At 53.7% G+C, this 18,209-nt stretch overlaps 1 protein-coding gene across 1 annotated transcript in view; it reads right to left on the bottom strand.

Annotated features, from left to right (window-relative positions):
- RNF43 (ring finger protein 43) overlaps nucleotides 1-18,209 on the bottom strand; it is an 88,973-nt gene that overhangs the window by 9,101 nt on the left and 61,663 nt on the right. The window contains exons 2-7 of the mRNA XM_006126749.5: nucleotides 14,769-14,891; nucleotides 5,336-5,410; nucleotides 3,326-3,457; nucleotides 2,601-2,702; nucleotides 2,078-2,233; nucleotides 812-914 (exon numbers count right to left, since the gene is read on the bottom strand). Coding sequence (XP_006126811.3) covers nucleotides 812-914; nucleotides 2,078-2,233; nucleotides 2,601-2,702; nucleotides 3,326-3,457; nucleotides 5,336-5,410; nucleotides 14,769-14,891 — 691 coding nt within the window. The remainder of the gene's footprint in view (nucleotides 1-811; nucleotides 915-2,077; nucleotides 2,234-2,600; nucleotides 2,703-3,325; nucleotides 3,458-5,335; nucleotides 5,411-14,768; nucleotides 14,892-18,209) is intronic.

Below are 18,209 nucleotides of genomic sequence, written 5' to 3'. Positions count from 1 at the left end.
CCCACTCACCCATTGCCTGGCAACCCCTTCCTGGTGCCTGCTTCACACTCCCAGAACCTGGGGCCTGGTAACATCTGCCATGATCCTCCTCCCTTCTGTGCCTGATACCCAAACATTCCTTGTCTCCACCAACACCTGGGGATGCCTTTTCTGCTTGCCACACAGCCTGGTGAGCCCTTCCTAACCCAGCACCTTTCCACACTTTAGGAGAGCTGCACAGCACTCACTGTACACAGGGCTTCTAGACACACACAGGGGTGGGTGCAAGAAAACTGTTCAGTGGTGGTTCACAACCATACATATCTCCCCTACACAAATTCCCCTGCATGCACACCACAACCCTTCTCCCCAATACACAGTGCAAACTCCCTCCCTCCAAACACACAGCCCAATGTGCACCCACATATGCACACCACAAAGAAGAGTCTTGCACCTGAGCACAGGTGAGGGCACCTAACTGTACAGCTATCTCAGAGGCAAGGCCGTCTTTATGGCTGCACTCTGGTGCAATGCACTCCCTCCCCACAGGAGGGTTGGATGCAGCATGAGCTCTAATTCTTTCTGCTATCACAAGGAGTAGTCCCAGCGATTCCCTGATTGCTTTGATTCTCTGCAGGTTCAGGGCCAGCGTATGCCGAACATCAAGGAAGTGAATGTTCCTCACCCCACAACCCCCATCTCACCACACACATAACATCGCATACACTAACACTCCAGACACCCCACCCCCACCCCACAAACCTCACCCACACATCACAGCTCTTTCTGGGAGGTGCCTTCCATGGGCAAGTGGCCCCTGTTGGAGCCCTACCGATGATGTTGAACATGCAGAGCGGGCAGGTGTGGTGCTGCTGCAGCCAGGGGTCGACACACTCTCTGTGGAACTCATGGGAACAGGAAATAATCCGCAGCTCCTAGACAGACACAGAGGGGGTGTGAGTCCCGAGAGGGAGTTGGACGGGAGTGGGGAGGCGTCTCTCTCCCTGCTCCAGAGATCAGCCCTGATACCCCATGCTGGGTGCTCCCCAGTATAAAACCAGGCTGTCGAAGTGAGTCCAATGCTGTGAGCTCCCTCTGTGCATACCAGCTGGCGGGGTCCACATGGTGCCACACACTGCACAGGCCTCTGAAGGAATGCCCTGTCAGCAGCCCTCTGACACCAGGGGCTCCAAGGAAAGCCCCCATGTTGGGGGCAGCTGACGCGGTGCCTGGGGAGAGGCATTGCTCAGGGAATCCATTAGAGCTTCCCCCACACCTCAAACTCTCCCTGCAAATGTCCTGCCGTCACCTGCTCCCAGAAAGATACAACTGATCCATAGATTCCATCCAAGGGGACCACTGTGATCATCCAGTCTCACCCCCTATATAACGCAGGCTCAAAATAATCCTTAGAGCAGAGCTTTGAGATCTCACCCCACCTCGATACAGAAGTCGTCAGGGATGGAGAATCCACCCCTGATCTGGGTAAGTTGTTGCTGTCACTGTTAAAATATGCGTCTGGTTTCCAGGCTGTGTGTGTCTAACTTCAGCTACCAGCCCCTGGGCGTTAGACTTTTCGCTGCTAGAGGGAAGAGACCTGCATCAAATAGCTGTTCCCTGTGATCAAATCACCCCTTAACTGGCCCTGTGCCAGTGCTAGGTCTGATGGGTTCCAGTGGCAGTGTGGTACCTACAGGTGACAGGCCAGGACACCTGGACAGCAGCCTCGACAGGTGGTGTCAGGACAATGTTTTTGGCTTTAGGCTCACTTGAGCATCCCAGAACAGCCTGGGGCAGATCCCCAAAGGACCAAGGCCCAGATTCCTAAAGAGAGTTGGGCACCTAACTCCTATTGGTGTCCATGAGAGCTGGATGCATAAATCTGTGAGGCTCTGGGCTTAAAGCCTTCACAGGCCCCTTCTCCCCTGCTGGTCCACTGGGCAACAGGGCGATGAGGAGGCAGGCTTACTCCAAAGCACAGGGCCAAGAAATGCCCTGCCCCACAAAGCACTCTGCTCCTGCCATATTCAGAGCCCCTTGTTCAGCCATCAGCCCCCTCCAACAGCCCGTCTGCCCCAAGAGTTCACATGCTGCCTACCTGGCCCTCGCTGAACTCCTCCAGACAGATAGCGCAGATGGGAGCTGAGCTGCAGCTGCTGGCTGAATCCCTGAAGGCGGCCTGTCGGCACTGCCACTGGTATTTCCGGGTGGCCAGTTGGCTGATTGCCTGCAGGGTCTGCTGCTGCAAGGAGTCCTGGGAGAAAGGCAAAAGAGCTGAACTGTAGAATCACAGAGCTGGAAAAGACCGTAGAAGGCCATCAAGTCCAGCCCCCTGCCCAAGGCAGGACCAATCCCAATTAAGTGGCCAGCCCTCCAAACATGCCTGCTGCCAAGCACCCATTGTCTTTAGTTGGGTTGGAAATTCAGGCTTTAGCCTGTCTGGGACTCAGCTCTATAATGGGGACAATACTACTCCCCTATGGGAAGGAATTTGAAGTCTGCGGGGGGAAGGCCTTATATCAGTGTGCAGTGCTGTTGCAATACTTGTATTGGTGGAAAGGGGCTTGTTAGGCACATAAATATAGCAACCACAATTTCCACCAGCAGTGCCGCATTCTTACCTGTGTCCTGTTCCAGTGACACTTGGTGCGAACGACAAAAATCAGAATGATCATGATGACAGTGCTCAGAACTGTGAGAAGAATCCACACGTCATAGTCTGGCTGTTGGAGAGACAGACGATCTGTTACCCTGGTGGCTGTGCCTGGTAGGAATAAGACCTGATCTCTTCCAGAGCATGACCCTTCAGACACCTGAGGCGTTCCCCCACCCCTGCTCTTCACCAGTGCAGGCTTGAGCCATTCTTGCGCCCCAGGTAGTGGGTGCACGGCGCATGCACAGCCCCCGCCCCCTGAGTGTGCGCCACCCCTTACAGCTGCGATAAGGTGCCCCCCATAGGTTGGCCCCCCTGGACAACTGCCCAGCTAGCCCCCACCCCTTAATCTGGTCCTGCTCTTCACAGAGAAAAGAAACCAGGCTCAGGTCTCTCCAAATTCAGCCAGCCCCTCTCAGGGTCTCAGCTTCCTCCACAGACCAAAGGACCTTCACGTGGTACCAGAGAAAGAAATCTGCTTAGATGACTTGGGAGGTTTCAGAGGGGAAATTACCAAGGGGTCACAGGGGCTTTACACCTTCCCTAGCCATGGACAGTCTAAGCCGCTGGGAGGAAGAAGGGCTCCACTTGGCTCTTGCAGTGAGCCAGATGTTACCTGGGAAGATTGGGTTCTAGGGAAGTAAGGTTTGACCCAGAGTGGGAAGAAGGAGGCAGGTGTGACGTGTTCCTCACCCACGCTGGCTGCTCTTTAACCTCAATCTTCACATGTGCCTCTCGATTCTTGTTCACAACGCCCATGAGAAGTTCTGCATCGTGGCCCCAGATCAGAACCACAGGCTGACTCAGGCCCCTGGGTTTCCTCAGCTGCAAAGAAACAAGCTTGGTCTTGAGATGGGCTGGAGCACAGCTTGAGACATGGGTGTGATGGAGACGTATCAATATCCAGCGATCCACTACGCCCCTAGGACAAGGGCCGCAGCCACTGCCATCCTGGTCCACTAGTGTACTGTGTTCTCTAGCACCCGGACCCTCTGGGCTGCTGCCCAGAACCCATGTCATAGTACGCCTATTACTGCCTTTCTGCTCCTCAGTCTGCACCACATGGAAGCACTCCGTCCCCTCCAGGCCAGCTCCCCGCCCTGCCCCTTTCCCATCAATACGTACGACTCTTGCTTTCCTCTTTCAAACCCTTTCCCAGAACCCAGAGGCTTCATCTCAGGGAGGTGATGCTTTAGAACCCTTGCAAAAGAATAAGCACCCAGGCGTGACACTTTACCCACCCGTCTCCTGCCCCACGCGACGTCTGTCTCAGCTGTAAGCTGTTTGCTGCAGGGCCTTTTGGGCACCTTCTGGGAAAGTGCCTGGTGCAATGTGGGACTAAGGAATGAACGAATGAATGGGGACTGTGCACTCCAACTGTGCACTCAGAAAAGCAATGGGGACTGTGTCCACAATCAGCACCACCTCCCTTTGTGTGCAAAGATATTGACACCCTAATCCAGGCACAGCCTCTAGCCCAAAGAGCAGCTTTCTCCTCATCACCTACATTCGGGGCAATCGTTATTTGCCCTGCATTTCCCTAACTAATATTGCCTGCCCAGTGGCCTCATCAGCAAGCATTGAGGCACTTCCTCCGGGGCTGTTTTAGTGCAGTGGACTTTAATTTTCAGTGTACGTGGGAAAGGGCCCAATGTTCTCTCTAAAGCCACGTGTCCTTTTAGCCAACAGCCACATTATTTCATAGTCACTTCCCAAGATTCTAGCGCCCAGGAAAATAGAGCCGACTCACAGCTCTCGAGCACAGCTCCTGCTCTGCTGAGCAGTCCTGTAGCTGGGTAACAGCTTGACTGGAGGCCAAACGCTCGCGTCACCCACTCATACAAAAATAACCGCTGGTCTACACAGGTCTGAGGCCAGCTCCGCTCCACCATGCTGCCCCCCCGGGTGGGAAGAAGCAGGTTCCTTTGCATGAGAGCAGCACAGCTTATCATCAGCAAAGAAAAGAGCCAGAGTTCAGAAGTCTGCCTGGGTTAATTCTGAACACAGCAATTGGCCCCACATTCACCATCTCCCCAGTGTCTCTCTACTAACCATGCTCTTTCTCTAAGCCCCGGGGCTACCTCCTTGTGCCCTGCATTTCTGTAGGGATCAGATGGCCCCCCTAATTTCTCCCTAAGGAATCAGTGTTCATCAGTGCCCCTGTGAATAGGGAGTGTGGCAGATGTTGGACCAGTTGTGTTATTCTATATGGCTCTGCTCCCCCAAGGGGAACGGGCAGAGGAGCCGACAGGCAAGGTGGGGGGCAGCTCTGTGTTTCCAGAAGGGGTGGTCTCAGGCTCCATTGGTGATCAAAGCGCCTGCGGTGCCGGGCCCTGGGGCAACTATCCCCTTTGCCCACCCCCATCAGTGAGCCTGGTAATAGGTCAGCTGGTAGCATTAGGACTGCTCTTGGCAAATTTGGCACCAGAACAGTCCCCACTGTGGCTGCACAGAGCGGGTATTATGCACCCAAATGCCTGCATGGGCCCTGAGCTGAGCAACAGCGCTAGCCCGCTCGGGAAAGCCTGGGTGCAAACAGGTCTCTGTGTGTGAGAGAGCTGGGAAAAGGCTCTCTTCCTGGTATGAAGAGAGGAGCCAACCTGCTCACACACACCCCGCCTCAGTCCCAGCTGGGTGCCCGGCAGAGAGCCTGGCCTGGGGGGGACACACGTCAGGACAGGAGGGGATCAGTGGCCTTGGTACCTGGTCAGCAGCACTTTCATCGTCTGTGATGTCGAAGAGGATGGCACGAGCCCCCCGCTCCCCTGCCAGCTTTGCCTGTCGAAAAAGAGACAAGAGGTGGAGTGGCTGCTCCACACAACCAGGGCCAGAGCTTGGGAGCTGAAGTCAGAAAAGTCCTTCTAGAAACAAGACCTGATATTGTAACAAGGAAGCAATGAGCCAGTGGAGCAGCTGCCCAGGCACAGGGGAGCCACGATCCCTGGGAGATTGAGATCGGGTGTCCCCAGAAGACAATCAGCAGCCTCCAAACCTACGACTGTTACCACAGGAGATTGTACAGCGTGTGGCTATAGCAGGATCTCCCAGAGAATTTGCTTCCCAGCCACAGGAGATGGACTGAGAGCTCAGCTGGAGGCAGTGTGCTAAAAGCAGCGGTGTAGCTAGGCTTGCATGGACGGCAGCTAGGGCTAGCTGTCTGGGCAAGTCTGTCCCCCGGCAGCGAGCTGAGCTGCTACCCTCAATCACACCCATAGGCTACGTCTACACTGGCATGATTTTCCAAAAATGCTTTTAACAGAAAAGGTTTTCCGTTAAAAGTATTTCTGGAAAAGCGCGTCTAGATTGGCAGGACGCTTTTCCGGAAAAGCACTTTTTCCGGAAAAGCGTCCGTGGCCAATCTAGACACGCTTTTCTGTCATTTTTGCAATCGGGGCTTTTTTGTGGAAAACACTACTGTGCTGTCTACACTGGTCCTTTTCTGGAACAGTTTTCCGGAAAAAGACTTTTGCCCGAACGGGAGCAGCATAGTTTTTCCAGAAAAGCACTGATGATTTTACATTAGATCGTCAGTGCTTTTCCGGAAATTCATGCGGCCAGTGTAGACAGCTGGCAAGTTTTTCCAGAAAAGCGGCTGATTTTCTGGAATAACTTGCCAGTGTAGACACAGCCACTGTGTTTATATGCTGAGCTCGCATGTGTCTGTCTGCTGCCCTGGGACACACACACGCAGCTGCAGTGGAGACATGCCCAGGACTACATTCACCTGTTTTATGTAAGACTCCTTCATGCTCATTCACAAGTTTGTGTCAACACACGAAGGTACCATTATACTATTGTACACACTGTCCAATGTGCGCACAATTATACACACATGAACACACTCGACACAGCAAGTCTGCAAACACATGCGAAACCCACGTCCCTGTAACCAGACATGGTCATGTTTACTTATCCGTGCACACTCATGTTTAATACTTATAACCAAAGAGCCAAAAGAAGGGAGGCAGGATGGTGCAGTGGCTAGGGCACTAGCCCAGGCCCTAAGTTCAAATCCCAGCTCTATCAGAGTCCATGTGTGTTCTTTGGGCAAATCACCTATCTGCTCTGTGCCTTAGTACCTAGGCATGCACCCGGATGCAGTTCTTCTCGGCTTTACATTTTCCTCATCAGCATTTCTAAGCTGATTTTATATTTTAAATGGGCTCTTCAGCCTTCCTAGAGGAATCACTCCAGATGACGACCTACGGAACACACTGACACACAGACGTTAGTTTCCATCAATCAGAGCAGTGTAGTATGTTCATGACAAAGTTCATTGCTTTCAGAAAAAGGGAACACGAATTTATTTTGTGCGATCTCCATAGCAACAGACAAGTTTATGACATTTCACCATATGTTTATATGAGAAATAGGCTTCCAAAGACTTTAGGCATAACAAAGGATTTTATATCTTAAACGATCAAATAGAAGTTAAGAAACAGAAACTCGTTTGTCCATCTATCTTGGGGGGCGGGAACCTCAGGCCCTGGCCCGGATGCAGCCTCTGGCTTGCCTGGATCTGGCCCCTGAGGCTTAGGGCCCCCCTGCATTGGGGAGCCCATGCTGGTGCTCCAACCCTCCTCTTGCCTCACTGCAGGGCTGGAGCATCCAAAATCTACTAGTCTGGGCCCCCCAAGGCTCTGGTGCATGAGAGGAATTTGGAGAGGGTCTTTCTCCTCAGTCAGGGGCCACATCAGTGAGGGGTTTTTTTTTTTTTGTTTTTTGCTTCTCACTTCACTTGTGTGCAGCCTCCAACTGATTTTTCTGTGAGTCAGTGGCCCCCAACCCAAATAAGTTTCCACACCCTCAAGCTAGCAGAAAGAAAAGGAATGTTTTCCCTTTAAGGGATCTCTTCAACAGGGGCTTGAAAGGAGAAAAATTACAGAAGGAGGGATGGAAAAGACAAGAGGAAGACTTTGGAAATAAGTTTTTGTACTATAGAAGTTACTAACACGGCTGCATCTTTATCACTATTTCAGAGAAAGGGAATCTTTTAAAGACTTGATTTAAAAGCTCTATGTCTGAAGAGCCAAGTGTTTAAGGCTAACACTGAATACTCAGAGTGTGCGTCTAAAAATCTATGCCAGGCTTTTTAGAGATGGGGTTTTACAATCTTCAGCAACAGACTAATGAAAATATTTAAAGCACATTTTAGACTAAGGTCCTGCAGATGTATTACAGTTCTGCCCAACTATTTGGGTCAGTACATGCAAAAAGGCACAGGATATATCTCCAGGTTGGCACATGCCTGGGAAATGGCTTCATTACCAGTTACTGGCTCTTTCACAAGTTCAATGTTATGCTAATAGGTCTGGCAAGCTGGTAGGCTTTTCACTTTTAAGTTAATAGATCCACTTCCAGGAAGATTCACCAGGCTCTCAGGGTAGCAGCCTGCTGTAGGAGCCTTCAGGAAGGGTCAGAATAGGGATAGGAAGCAGGGAGAGGTAGAGCACTAAGACCCTGGGAAGGCATTGCCTTCCCTTGTCTCTTATGCGGGCCACCCATGACACTGGTGTTACTGTGTCCCATTGATTATCCTCATTCCACCATGTTTCTGCGATGCCTGTTATAACAATATCCTTCAATACGAGGCACCCTGGTTCCCCCATCGTATTATTTAAACCTCTAGTGTTTGTACACAAGCACTTCAAAAACCTGTCACCTTTTAGCTGTCAACCATTATGTGATGGGATTGGATGGGACTCTTTCATTTGACTGTTTCTGATCAGATCTTACCTGTATGTTATCATCTTCCAACCTCTCCTCCCTACACGAACATAGAGAATCTCCATTAATGGATCCTTTTTGAAGTGTTGTCTCTGGCCAAACCACATGCTTTCCTACACCTGTCAGCCTTCCCCCAGCCCCTAGTTTAAAAACTGCTCTATGGCCTTTTTCATTGTAAGTACTAGCAATTGGGTTCTATTTTGGTTTACGTGGATCCCATCCATCCTGCATGGGCTCCCCCTTTCCCAAAAGTTTCCCCAGTTCTTAATAAATCTAAACCCCTCCTTCCTAAGCCATTGTTCTCATCCATGCATTGAGACCCTGCAGTTGTGCCTGTCTATTACTGGCTCTGCACATGGAAATGGAAGCATCTCAGACAACACTGCCATTGAGGTTCTGGATTTCAATCTCTCACCTAGCAGCCTTAATTTGGCCTCCAGGACCTCTCTCCTCCTATGGCATTGGTACCTACATGTACCACAACCACTGGCTCCTCCCCAGCACTACACAGAATTCTCTCTAGGTGACTCAAGAGATCCACAATCTTCGCAGCACGCAGGCAAGTCACCATACAGTTCTCTGGGTCATCACAAACCCAGCTGTCTATGTTTCTAATGATCGAATCCCATGTTACTAACATCAGTCTCTTTCTGAGAACTGGAGTTCCCTCCCCGGAGAGGTAGCCTCAGTGCGAGAGGATACCATATCATCCTCTGGAAGAAGGTCCCAACTATGGGATCATTTCCCTCTGCTCCAGTTGGATGTTCTCCTTCCCTGAGACTTTCATCCTCAACTGCACAGGGGCTGTCTGACCGGGGGTGGGACCATTCTATGGTGTCCAGGAAAATCTCATCTCTATATATCTCTGCCTCCTTTAGGTCCTCCAGATGAGCCACCCTAGTCTCCAAAATCCGTACACGGTTTCTGAGGGCCAGGAGCTCCTTGCATAGGGCAGGGAATCATACATACTTCCCTGGGTGCAATAAACTCTGCTGCTGGGCTTCTGCCTGCCTCCTCTGTGTACTCCCAAAACTTGTTCCTTTATTGTTGTTTTGTTACCAGGGTTTGGGGGGGCGGGGTTGGCTTTCAATGTAAAGAATGTTCAGGGTATCTAGCCCCACACACACACACACACACACATGCACTCCCCCTCTACACTCCCTCACAAAAGCCTCCTATTTGCTAGCTCAGGCCTGGGTAAAATGCGGCCGGCCAAGCCACCAGATCCGGCCTGCGGAGGCAGCGGGGAGCCCCAAGCAGGCTCCCCAGCTTGGCCCACAGCCCCGTGCCCCTGCAGAAACGCAGCTGCAGGCCTCCATTTCCGTTTTAAAACTGGAGGAGAGGGGGGAAGTTTTAGGAGCCGCCCTGCCCCTAGCACATTCCCATTGGCCGGTTTCTGGCAGAAACCAGCCAATGGGAGCTGCTTGTTAGAACAACAGGCAGCTAAGAAGAATCACGTCCCCTCTCCTGGGCTCAGTTATTCATGATGCACATGGCCCGGCTGGCTGGCTGGCTGGGAACATTTTAAACTCTGCAGGCAGGTAGGCTAGTTTGGCAGCTGGCAATTAAGTCTCTTGGCCAAAGCCTGCTTCTGGCACCCCAGCCCTTTCCTGCCCCAGCTCTCTGCCCCTCCCCCCACTCAACATACCCAAACCCTCTGTCCCCCTCTTACACCCATATCCCCGCCCAGATCTGGCACCCCAATCCCCTGCCCCAGATCACAATCCCCTCCTACCCTGGGTCACATCCCAAACCCCTGCACTCCAGTCCCCTGCCCTAGGTGGCAGCCACCTGCTTCATCCCAACTGCCTCCCAAACTCCAGTCTCCTTCCTGCACCCCAGTTCCTTTCCCCAAGCTCCCTTCTGCACCCAGCCTCCATTCCAGACCCTGCATCTCCATTAATAGCATGGAGGAGTGTGGCCCTTGACCACTTTCCAAAATCTTGGAGTGGCCCCTCATCAAAAATTATTGCCCACCTCTGTGCTAGCTCCTCTGGTCACTTAGGAGCAGGTTCAGAAAAGCCCTGGCCATCCTGAGTAACCCATCCCTTGCCTAAGGGTGGATGGGTGCTAAAAGTCTCAAGGATGGAAGCCTCATTAAGAAACTATCAGCCTTGCCTAGCAGGTCACTAGGTTCAGCACATTCAGCCTGCACCGGGCCGGCCCCCTCCCCCCACAGCCTATTTCAGTCCAGTAGCAAGCACCCTGCATACACTACGACACCAAACTTCCCCCGGCGCAGGGGGGAGGGAGGGAGAACAAAGGGCAGAGCTGGGATGTTCTTACTCACCGGGGTGCTTTGATCGGCGCGTCCTTGGGAGAGCATGTGCAAGCAAGTATCTGCCAGAATGATTACAACAGGCTGCAGGATTACAGCGTGTGCCTCCAGCGGAGGCCAGAGGTCAGAGCCAGAGCTCCCCAGCTGGGAGATGAAAGGTAGCACACACCTGCCTGTGGCTGCCCTGAGGAAAGAGGCATTCTCCAATCCAGAAAGGGATGTTGCACAGGGAGTGCCTGTTCAACCCCTTTTCCTCCTGGCCAGGCACACACCAACCCCTCCCTTCTCTCCTGCCCCGCTGCTGGGGCTCCGAGCCAGAGGGCTGCTGCTCTGGAAAGCAGGGCTAGCAGCAAGGTTGGGAACTGAAGTGGCACATCAGAGGCCAGGGGATTAGGGATTACAGTTGCAGACTAAGGATCAGAGCAGGGTTCAGTAGAACCAGATTGAGAAACTGGGCGGTGCAGTAAGAGACTCAGAGCAGGCTCTGGCTCAGGGAACGGAATCATCAAAGGATCCTCCATGTTTGCCAGAACCTGAGGACAAACAGGACTTTCAGGTGGTAAAGTCCACTCCGCACGCCTGCTAGCAATCAGCTTTACAAGAGTTCTCGTCTGCTAAGGACAGAAGATGGAGGAAGCAGCAGCCAGAGTGAGGCAAAAGGTTCTTGGCAAATTGCTTTTCAGGCAAAGGTAAGTGTTGTGCAGAGGGATGTGAGCGAGTAGTCAAGTACCGGATAAGCAGGAGCTACACGACTAGCAAATTAATCACTACTTAACATCCCACCTTGTGCATTTGCTTGTTGTTCAAAATCGCTTGACAAATCTTTGCTGTAAACACTTAGGCCAACGGGCTTTGTGCAAATCACTGGCTGTACCAGATGGCTGCAGTGCTGGTGGTTTGTTAGCTGTGCCGGGCGATCGGTCCCATGCGCCACATTTCATTGTTGGGTTCCAAGTGGCCTGACTGTTAGTCCCTTTGGATGCAAATCCACACTGCAGGACTAGCCCGAGATTCCGGCTTTCTGCAGGCAGCCTTGGATCAAAGGCTCTCTCAGCATCACCCGAAAGAAACACGTAAGAACAACTGCAGACACCACTGTCGCAAAGGGGCAAAAGAATAGTGTGACTAATTCCTCACAGCATCTGTTCAACTCTTCAATTAAATCTCCCTGTGCATCTTAATCACCTTAGCTATTGATTTTCAGGTTTGGTGGCCTCTTTACTGGCAGGAATTCAGAGAAGAGCAGCAGAAGTGATCAGGTGGTGGGAAGGAGTGACTCACAGGACATTCCTGAAAGGGCTGACTGTGTAGAGCTCAGCCGAGTGGCAGCTAGAGTGGAGGTTATAACATGCTACATGGGGCTAGTCTCACCTTCATTTACATAGTGCTGCCATTACACCAAAGGAAACACTCCAACAGCATGAGCTGGCCCACACACCAAACCATCGCAGAGTAACAGGAGAGGTGGCCTCCAGGGCCCTGGGGCAGTCCTTGGTGGTGAACAGCATGACTCCTGGGGGACCCTCCAAATCCTGCTTGGACAGACTGAGCAAGCAGCAGCCACTCCAAGTACTGAGATTCTCCTTGTTCCTACTGAAGCCAGGAGGTGTTTCAGCCTTCCTACGAGACACTCGGTGCCTGGTGGCAAAGGAGTCACCGAAAGAGGCCAAGCAGGAAAGAAAAGGGGCAGCCACTCACCTGAGGGACAGAAAGGCGTAGCCACCCCTCTAACAGCTAAGAACAACATCACAGAAACTAATCATTGAAGACAAAGTAAAAACTATACGGCTATACGCATCAGAGGACTGCTGAGTAGTCCTGTTCTCCAGTGAAAGAGACTGTGGTACAGCCTCATGTGGGTAGGGGTGGCAGGATGGGGCCCACACTGGCTAAGAAAGAAGTGGCTCCACAGAGCCCCTTCCAGAAGGGGAACAGTCCCTTCTAATCTTGCAAAAGACACTAGTCAAAATAGGATGTCTCCACTCTGTAAGCTCCCTGGGCAGGCCCTTCGTTTCGCTCCCATGGAGAACACGCCTGCAATGCCGCACACAAATATGAAATACCAATAAACTCTAGATTGAAAAAGCTAAGAACACTGTCAAGGTCAGAAGCAGAACCACTGAATCTTCAAGAAAATGCTGCCACAACGCTTCCCTGTCCTGTCTTATCGCTGCCTCTTGCGTCATGCTGGATTCACAGATCTGACTGCCTGTAGAGCTAGGCCCTTCACATTGCACTGTCTGGGCCCAATGACTTGAGCTTGGCTGAAGCAGCTTCCAGACACCACCAAGAAAGAGAACCCACCACCCACCACTTCCTCTCCGCATTCCTTCCAGCAGGTAGTCGCCCTCGTGGTTAAGTATTTGTGCCTTATTTCCAATTTAGACTTTTCTGGCTTTAACGCCCACCCCCTGCGTCTTGCTCTGCCTTTACCTGCTAAGCAATCCCAGCGCCACCCTTCAAGACGGGCCACAGATCCCGTTTTCCTGGGGCTCTCGCCTCATTCAGTGCACGGACAAATGGTGCAAAACGGACGGATTAACATTTTGTGGGCTTGGTGCCAAACCTACTTGTGGCTCTCCGTGTAGTCATTATCGGCCCTTCCAAGTGTGGGCCTGGCGTGGCACTGCTAGAGGCTGCCCGGGACAGAGTCTCACAGGCATTTTTCATGTTGATCACACACATCTGCAGGACTGTAAGTACTGCTATACATGGCTTCCTCAGCCCCAGGTTTTCTCATTGAGCCGTCTACCCATGTGGGCTTACAGTGCCCACAGGGAGCACAAAAGCTTCAGATAAACAAACCGGAGCAGGCCAGTAGCAGCTGTCTCAGACTGGGCCCACCCCCACTTTGAGAAACACTGCTGCAGGTGCTCCTGGTCTCAGATCAATACAGTTCCACAGCCAACCACAACCCAATCAGTTCTGAAAAATCCCTACCCCCAACCCCAGAAGTGCAACAATTTTCAGTGTGCGTGACTGGAGAATATCTGGATCCACGCAGGAAGATTGTCCCACATAATGAGGAAAAGTTGAGGTGTCTCAACTTTTGTTGTTCTCTTGTTCCACTCTTTGTGTCCCAGTTTAAATGTGAGTGCCCCTGTTCCAAGCTGGAAGGCAGATGCTAGATTCCCTGCCTGGGTACGTCTGGGAAGGAAAAGCCCATCTCTAATTCCCTGGCTGCGGAAATAGAGACAAACCCTCCGGCGTGCCTGGTGTTGTACCTAGAGCTGCCCGGGCCCTCTAGCAGAGCCTGCCCTCCCTTACTTATCACGATACCCTCTCCTGGTGAAGTCCACACACCTCTCATGCTAGGCTGCAGACAGAAGTGCCCTGTCCACTCAGTCCACCCAATTCCTTCTCCGGGGCAGCCAGCTGAGATCACCAGCATTCCTAATCGAGCCTGGGGAAGGCTCCTGAGGGTGAGATCTGGGCCAAAGCTGCCTCCCGCCCCACCTCGTGCATACCTGTTCCCCACTCCCAGCCCCACCCCCTCCCAGCAGCCAGCTCTCCATTCACAGTAGGCTCACAGCTTCCCCCCCCCCGTTTCCTGTTGCTAGCAGCCAAGGGCATGCTGTGAAATGTAGTTCCTTCCCAGCTCCAGGGCCAGCTCTCTAGACAGAGAGCTGGCCAAGGAACTGCAGCTCCCAGGGTCCCACCATCAAAGGGGGCCAGGAAACAATGGGCCCAATGGTAAATCTGCCCCTGGTGCCACAGCTGAGCCCCCACCTGACAGTGCGAATTGTGGCCCTGGTGGCTGATGCCTGCTGAGCACCGGTGGCGGATGGGGGAGCAGCCCCCAGCATGTGCGGAAGGGCAGCCGTGGGGTGGGCAGGCTGGGGATAGGAGCAGGAGTTTCTTGTGACAAAGCTGGCTTGCTCCAAAGCACCCAGGCGTCAACACTGCCCCGGTTACAAGGCTGCCCAGTTCTAAGTGCTGTGAAATCTGGATATCAGGGCCAGCTGAGCCCACGTCTGCAGGGACAGAGACTGGCTCAGAGCCCCTCCGATGAGAACAGAACCTGGCTCTGTCCTGCTGAGGGGACAGCCGCGTCGCCTGCAAACCCCGTTCTTTCCGCCTGTCCTGCTGGGGCAGCGCAGGCGTGTCCGTACCAAGCGTCAAGGCACTTACCTTGTTGGCCAGTGACAGGCAGGGGTGGAGATCTCGATCCGGCCGCTCGAGTTTGACAATGGTGACGAATCCGGAGCCGGTGTGCTCGTCCTCACTGGTGTTGCACAGAGACAGCGGGTGGAACTGTGGGCACAAAGCAGGGGGGCTCAGATCTCAGGAGCACCAGGGGCCTCTTAGTTTATTTTGAACACTGCATCCTCCTGCCAGCGCCTCAGCTGGCATGCAGGGTGCCGAGCAGGGTCAGGCTACTGGTCTGATGGTTGGGTGGGATTCACATCGAGAACGCCGGCCCTCTGCCCGCCAGCACACCAGGCCACGTCCGCTGACCTCACCATCCAGACAGCACATGGCGGGAGATGCTCGGTCTGCCAGGAGCCTGGCCCAGGTGCCTTTGCAGAACAGGCCTCACTGAGAAACTCCCTCACAAAACAGCAAAGGAGGGCAGGGCTGGGCAGTAACATGGCAGTGGTTCACCAGCGTTGGCCCCTGGGGCAGGCTGCTGCTGCTATATTTACCTGCCTCCACAGGAACCAGCGATTGCAGCTCTCATTGGCTGCGGATTGCCCTTTCCAGCCAATGGGAGCAGTAGGCAGAGGCACAGACCACATCTGGCAGCTCCCTTTGGCTGGAAACGCTGATCTGTGTTGTGCAGGTAACTACTGCATTGTGCAGCTGTGCAGGTAAATACAATGGCAGTGGGGACCTGCCAGGCGCTAACCCCGGTTGGCCGGTATTTGCCCACGCTTGCTCTAGTTTGTTGCCCAGTGCAGTGGGAGCTGGGTTAATGAAGCCTGTGACAGAGCAAGAGCCAAGCTTCAAACTCACTAACCAGCCTTTGGTTCGAACTCACTAACCAATCCTTCGTAAGGGGGCCGGTGCCCAAGAGCAGAAGGGAGAAGGGAGATGTGGGCCAGGCCTAGGAAACATCCACTCAGCTCAAGGGTCCCACAGCAGTAACTGGAGTGCCCTGCGTAATCCCCTCTAGGCAGCAGGTGCTGGGACCAGAACTGCTCATCCAGTGCTCCCAGCATGCTTTGTGATTCCTCCAGCCACCCACTCCCCAGGAACCAGGTTACCACCATCACCCAAGGGTACAGATGGGGACACTGTGGCAGGAAGGGGCTTCTCCCAAGTCAGAGTCTGTGGCCAAGCAAGGGAGACCTGAAGGCTGGGTCCCACAACACTGATCATGCTGCTTCCAGCTGATTTTAGTCACATGCTCCAGGGCAGTAAAAAGCAGTTGATCTAAGAAGCCATAGTCCTGCACGCAGAGCACATGGATAAAGGCAAATTGCCTTTGAGTTCACAACCGCCTCAGCCACTGAAGCAAACCTGAACCCTAGGACCAATTCCATCCCCGATTTGCAAACTGCACCTACAGGCAGCTCTCGTGGTGATACCGTCACATGAAAGGGTGCAAGTTCCAGGGGGCAAATCAAGCAGGGGCACAATGGTGTCTCTGCAGCTTGCTGGGTTCCCACCTGCACGGTGCTCACAGACACCCGGTGCTTGTTATCCAGTCGTGCAGGAACAGGGGCATGAAGGGGGCCAAAAGGACAGATGGGCCCAGCTGGAACTCCTGGTGCAGGCACAGCTGTATGTGTCCTGGGCACTCACAACAGCCTCTGGCCTGCCCAGAGTGCTGCGTCACCGAGTCGTTACCCCATCACTCTCAGTATCACCTGTCTGAGTCGGGTACCAGGCAGCCAGTCCATGGGGCTCCCTGGTGTCCAGCCACCTCGCAGTCAAGCCCATCTCTTCTCACAGTGACATCCCAGGAGTGCACTTCGCCAGTGTTGCCGAGGGGAGGGGAAGGGTGCTCTTGTGGTAAAGGAACTGGCTAAATTCACCCTTGGTTTTACTACAGCCTTCCTGTCAGAGCCATCCCTAGCAATGCTGGTGCCCTATGCAGCCCAGCACTGGTACCACCCCCAGGCCTCTGGGGAGAGTGGCCATGCCATGGGGGGAGGGCTGGGCAGCCACAGAGGCAGAGACAATTGGGGGCAGAGACTAGGGCTGCCAACTCTTCCTGGCCAGATGGACTGGATGCTGCAATGGCGTCTGGCCAACAGAGTTGGCAACCCTGGAGCAGGGCAGGGAGGGAGGCTCCCCTGTAGCCCCAGGGGAACAGGCGGGTGGTGGCGGACGGCATGGGCCGGAGGACTCCGGAGGAGCAGAGGGGGCCGTGCAGTGGGCCGGAGAGAAGCAGAGCTTTGCAGGGGAAACAGCTGCTTCTCTTCAGCTACCAACTGAAGCCGCACCCTGCTCCTCTGGAGTTCTCTGGCCCACGCTTGTGCCGCTCACTGCTGCCTAGTAAGTGGAGGCTGGGCACAGCCTGCGGGGGAGGCCAGCAGCTTGGGCTTGGGGGCGGCCAAAGTCCATAGCAGCCCTCTGCTGCATACAGCATCATGACGCTTGGAGCAACTTGGTGCCCCAGATTTCCCAGTGCCCCTCACAGCTACATGCTTTACATGTGGGTAGGGATGGCCCTGCTTCCTGTGACCATGGGTGAGTAATCCCATCTCCCTGCACCCCACTCCGTCTGTGAAATGAGGACATCTCCTCCTGCCCCCTCGCCCTGGTGCTGGGGGCCTCGACTGTGAGAGAGGGGCTGAGAAATGAGAGAAGTCTCTGACTTTCAGGGTGTGGGAGAGGAAATGCTTTCTCAGTACACCAGGGCAGGGGAGGAAAGGAAGGGAAATCCATGGGAGAGTTCTATGCAAGAGCCACATCCAATGGGGATGATTATGAGCTTTGGCAGGATTCTCACCCCAGAGGGAGAGTTGCCAAACCTCCAGGATGGTCCTGCAGTGTCCAGGAAGAAGATATTATGTCATGTGATGAGACATCTTGGCATATATCCAACCACAACTGGCAAACCTGCCTGGAGTGTCCAAGGCGGCTCATGTGATCCACCGCGAGATCTGCTGACAGGACTTTGCATTCCATGGCTTTCAGTGCAGCAGATTCTGCAAATGTCCCAGTAGGAGGCTGCATCCTGGCCCTACATGCTGCTGTAACAGCCAGCTGGGAGGAGTGCCCCAGCACATACACTGCCCCATGCAACTCAAGCCCTCGTGCAGGGGCATATTAGGGGTGGAGTTACAGGCAGAAGTGGGTGGGGCCAGACAATACAGGTGCTACCCTGGCCAGGGAAGCTGCCATAACATACAATGTGCCTTGCGGCTGCTGATTTCTGAGCTGTTAGGTTCCAATGAGGGGTGCGTGCTTGCCACGTGCACTGGTGCTGGAAGTTTGTCCCCTGAACAGTATCCGGACAGGACCGGCTCTGGCGACCCTGGAACAGCACCTCATGGTGTGCTATACAGGGGGCCGCATGTTGCCCCACCCTCAGTTCCTTCTTGCCAGAAGTGCTGACAGTGCAGGAGGGCAGGCTGTGTGATGGCTCTGACCAAGGGTCTCTTCGCTGAGTGCTCGCTC

The sequence above is a fragment of the Pelodiscus sinensis genome, chromosome 21 (assembly GCF_052426305.1).
Source record: "Pelodiscus sinensis isolate ZL-2025 chromosome 21, ASM5242630v1, whole genome shotgun sequence".
NCBI lineage: Eukaryota > Metazoa > Chordata > Testudines > Trionychidae > Pelodiscus > Pelodiscus sinensis.
Note: the sequence above shows the minus strand (reverse complement) of the source record. Positions and strands in the feature narration are given on the sequence as shown.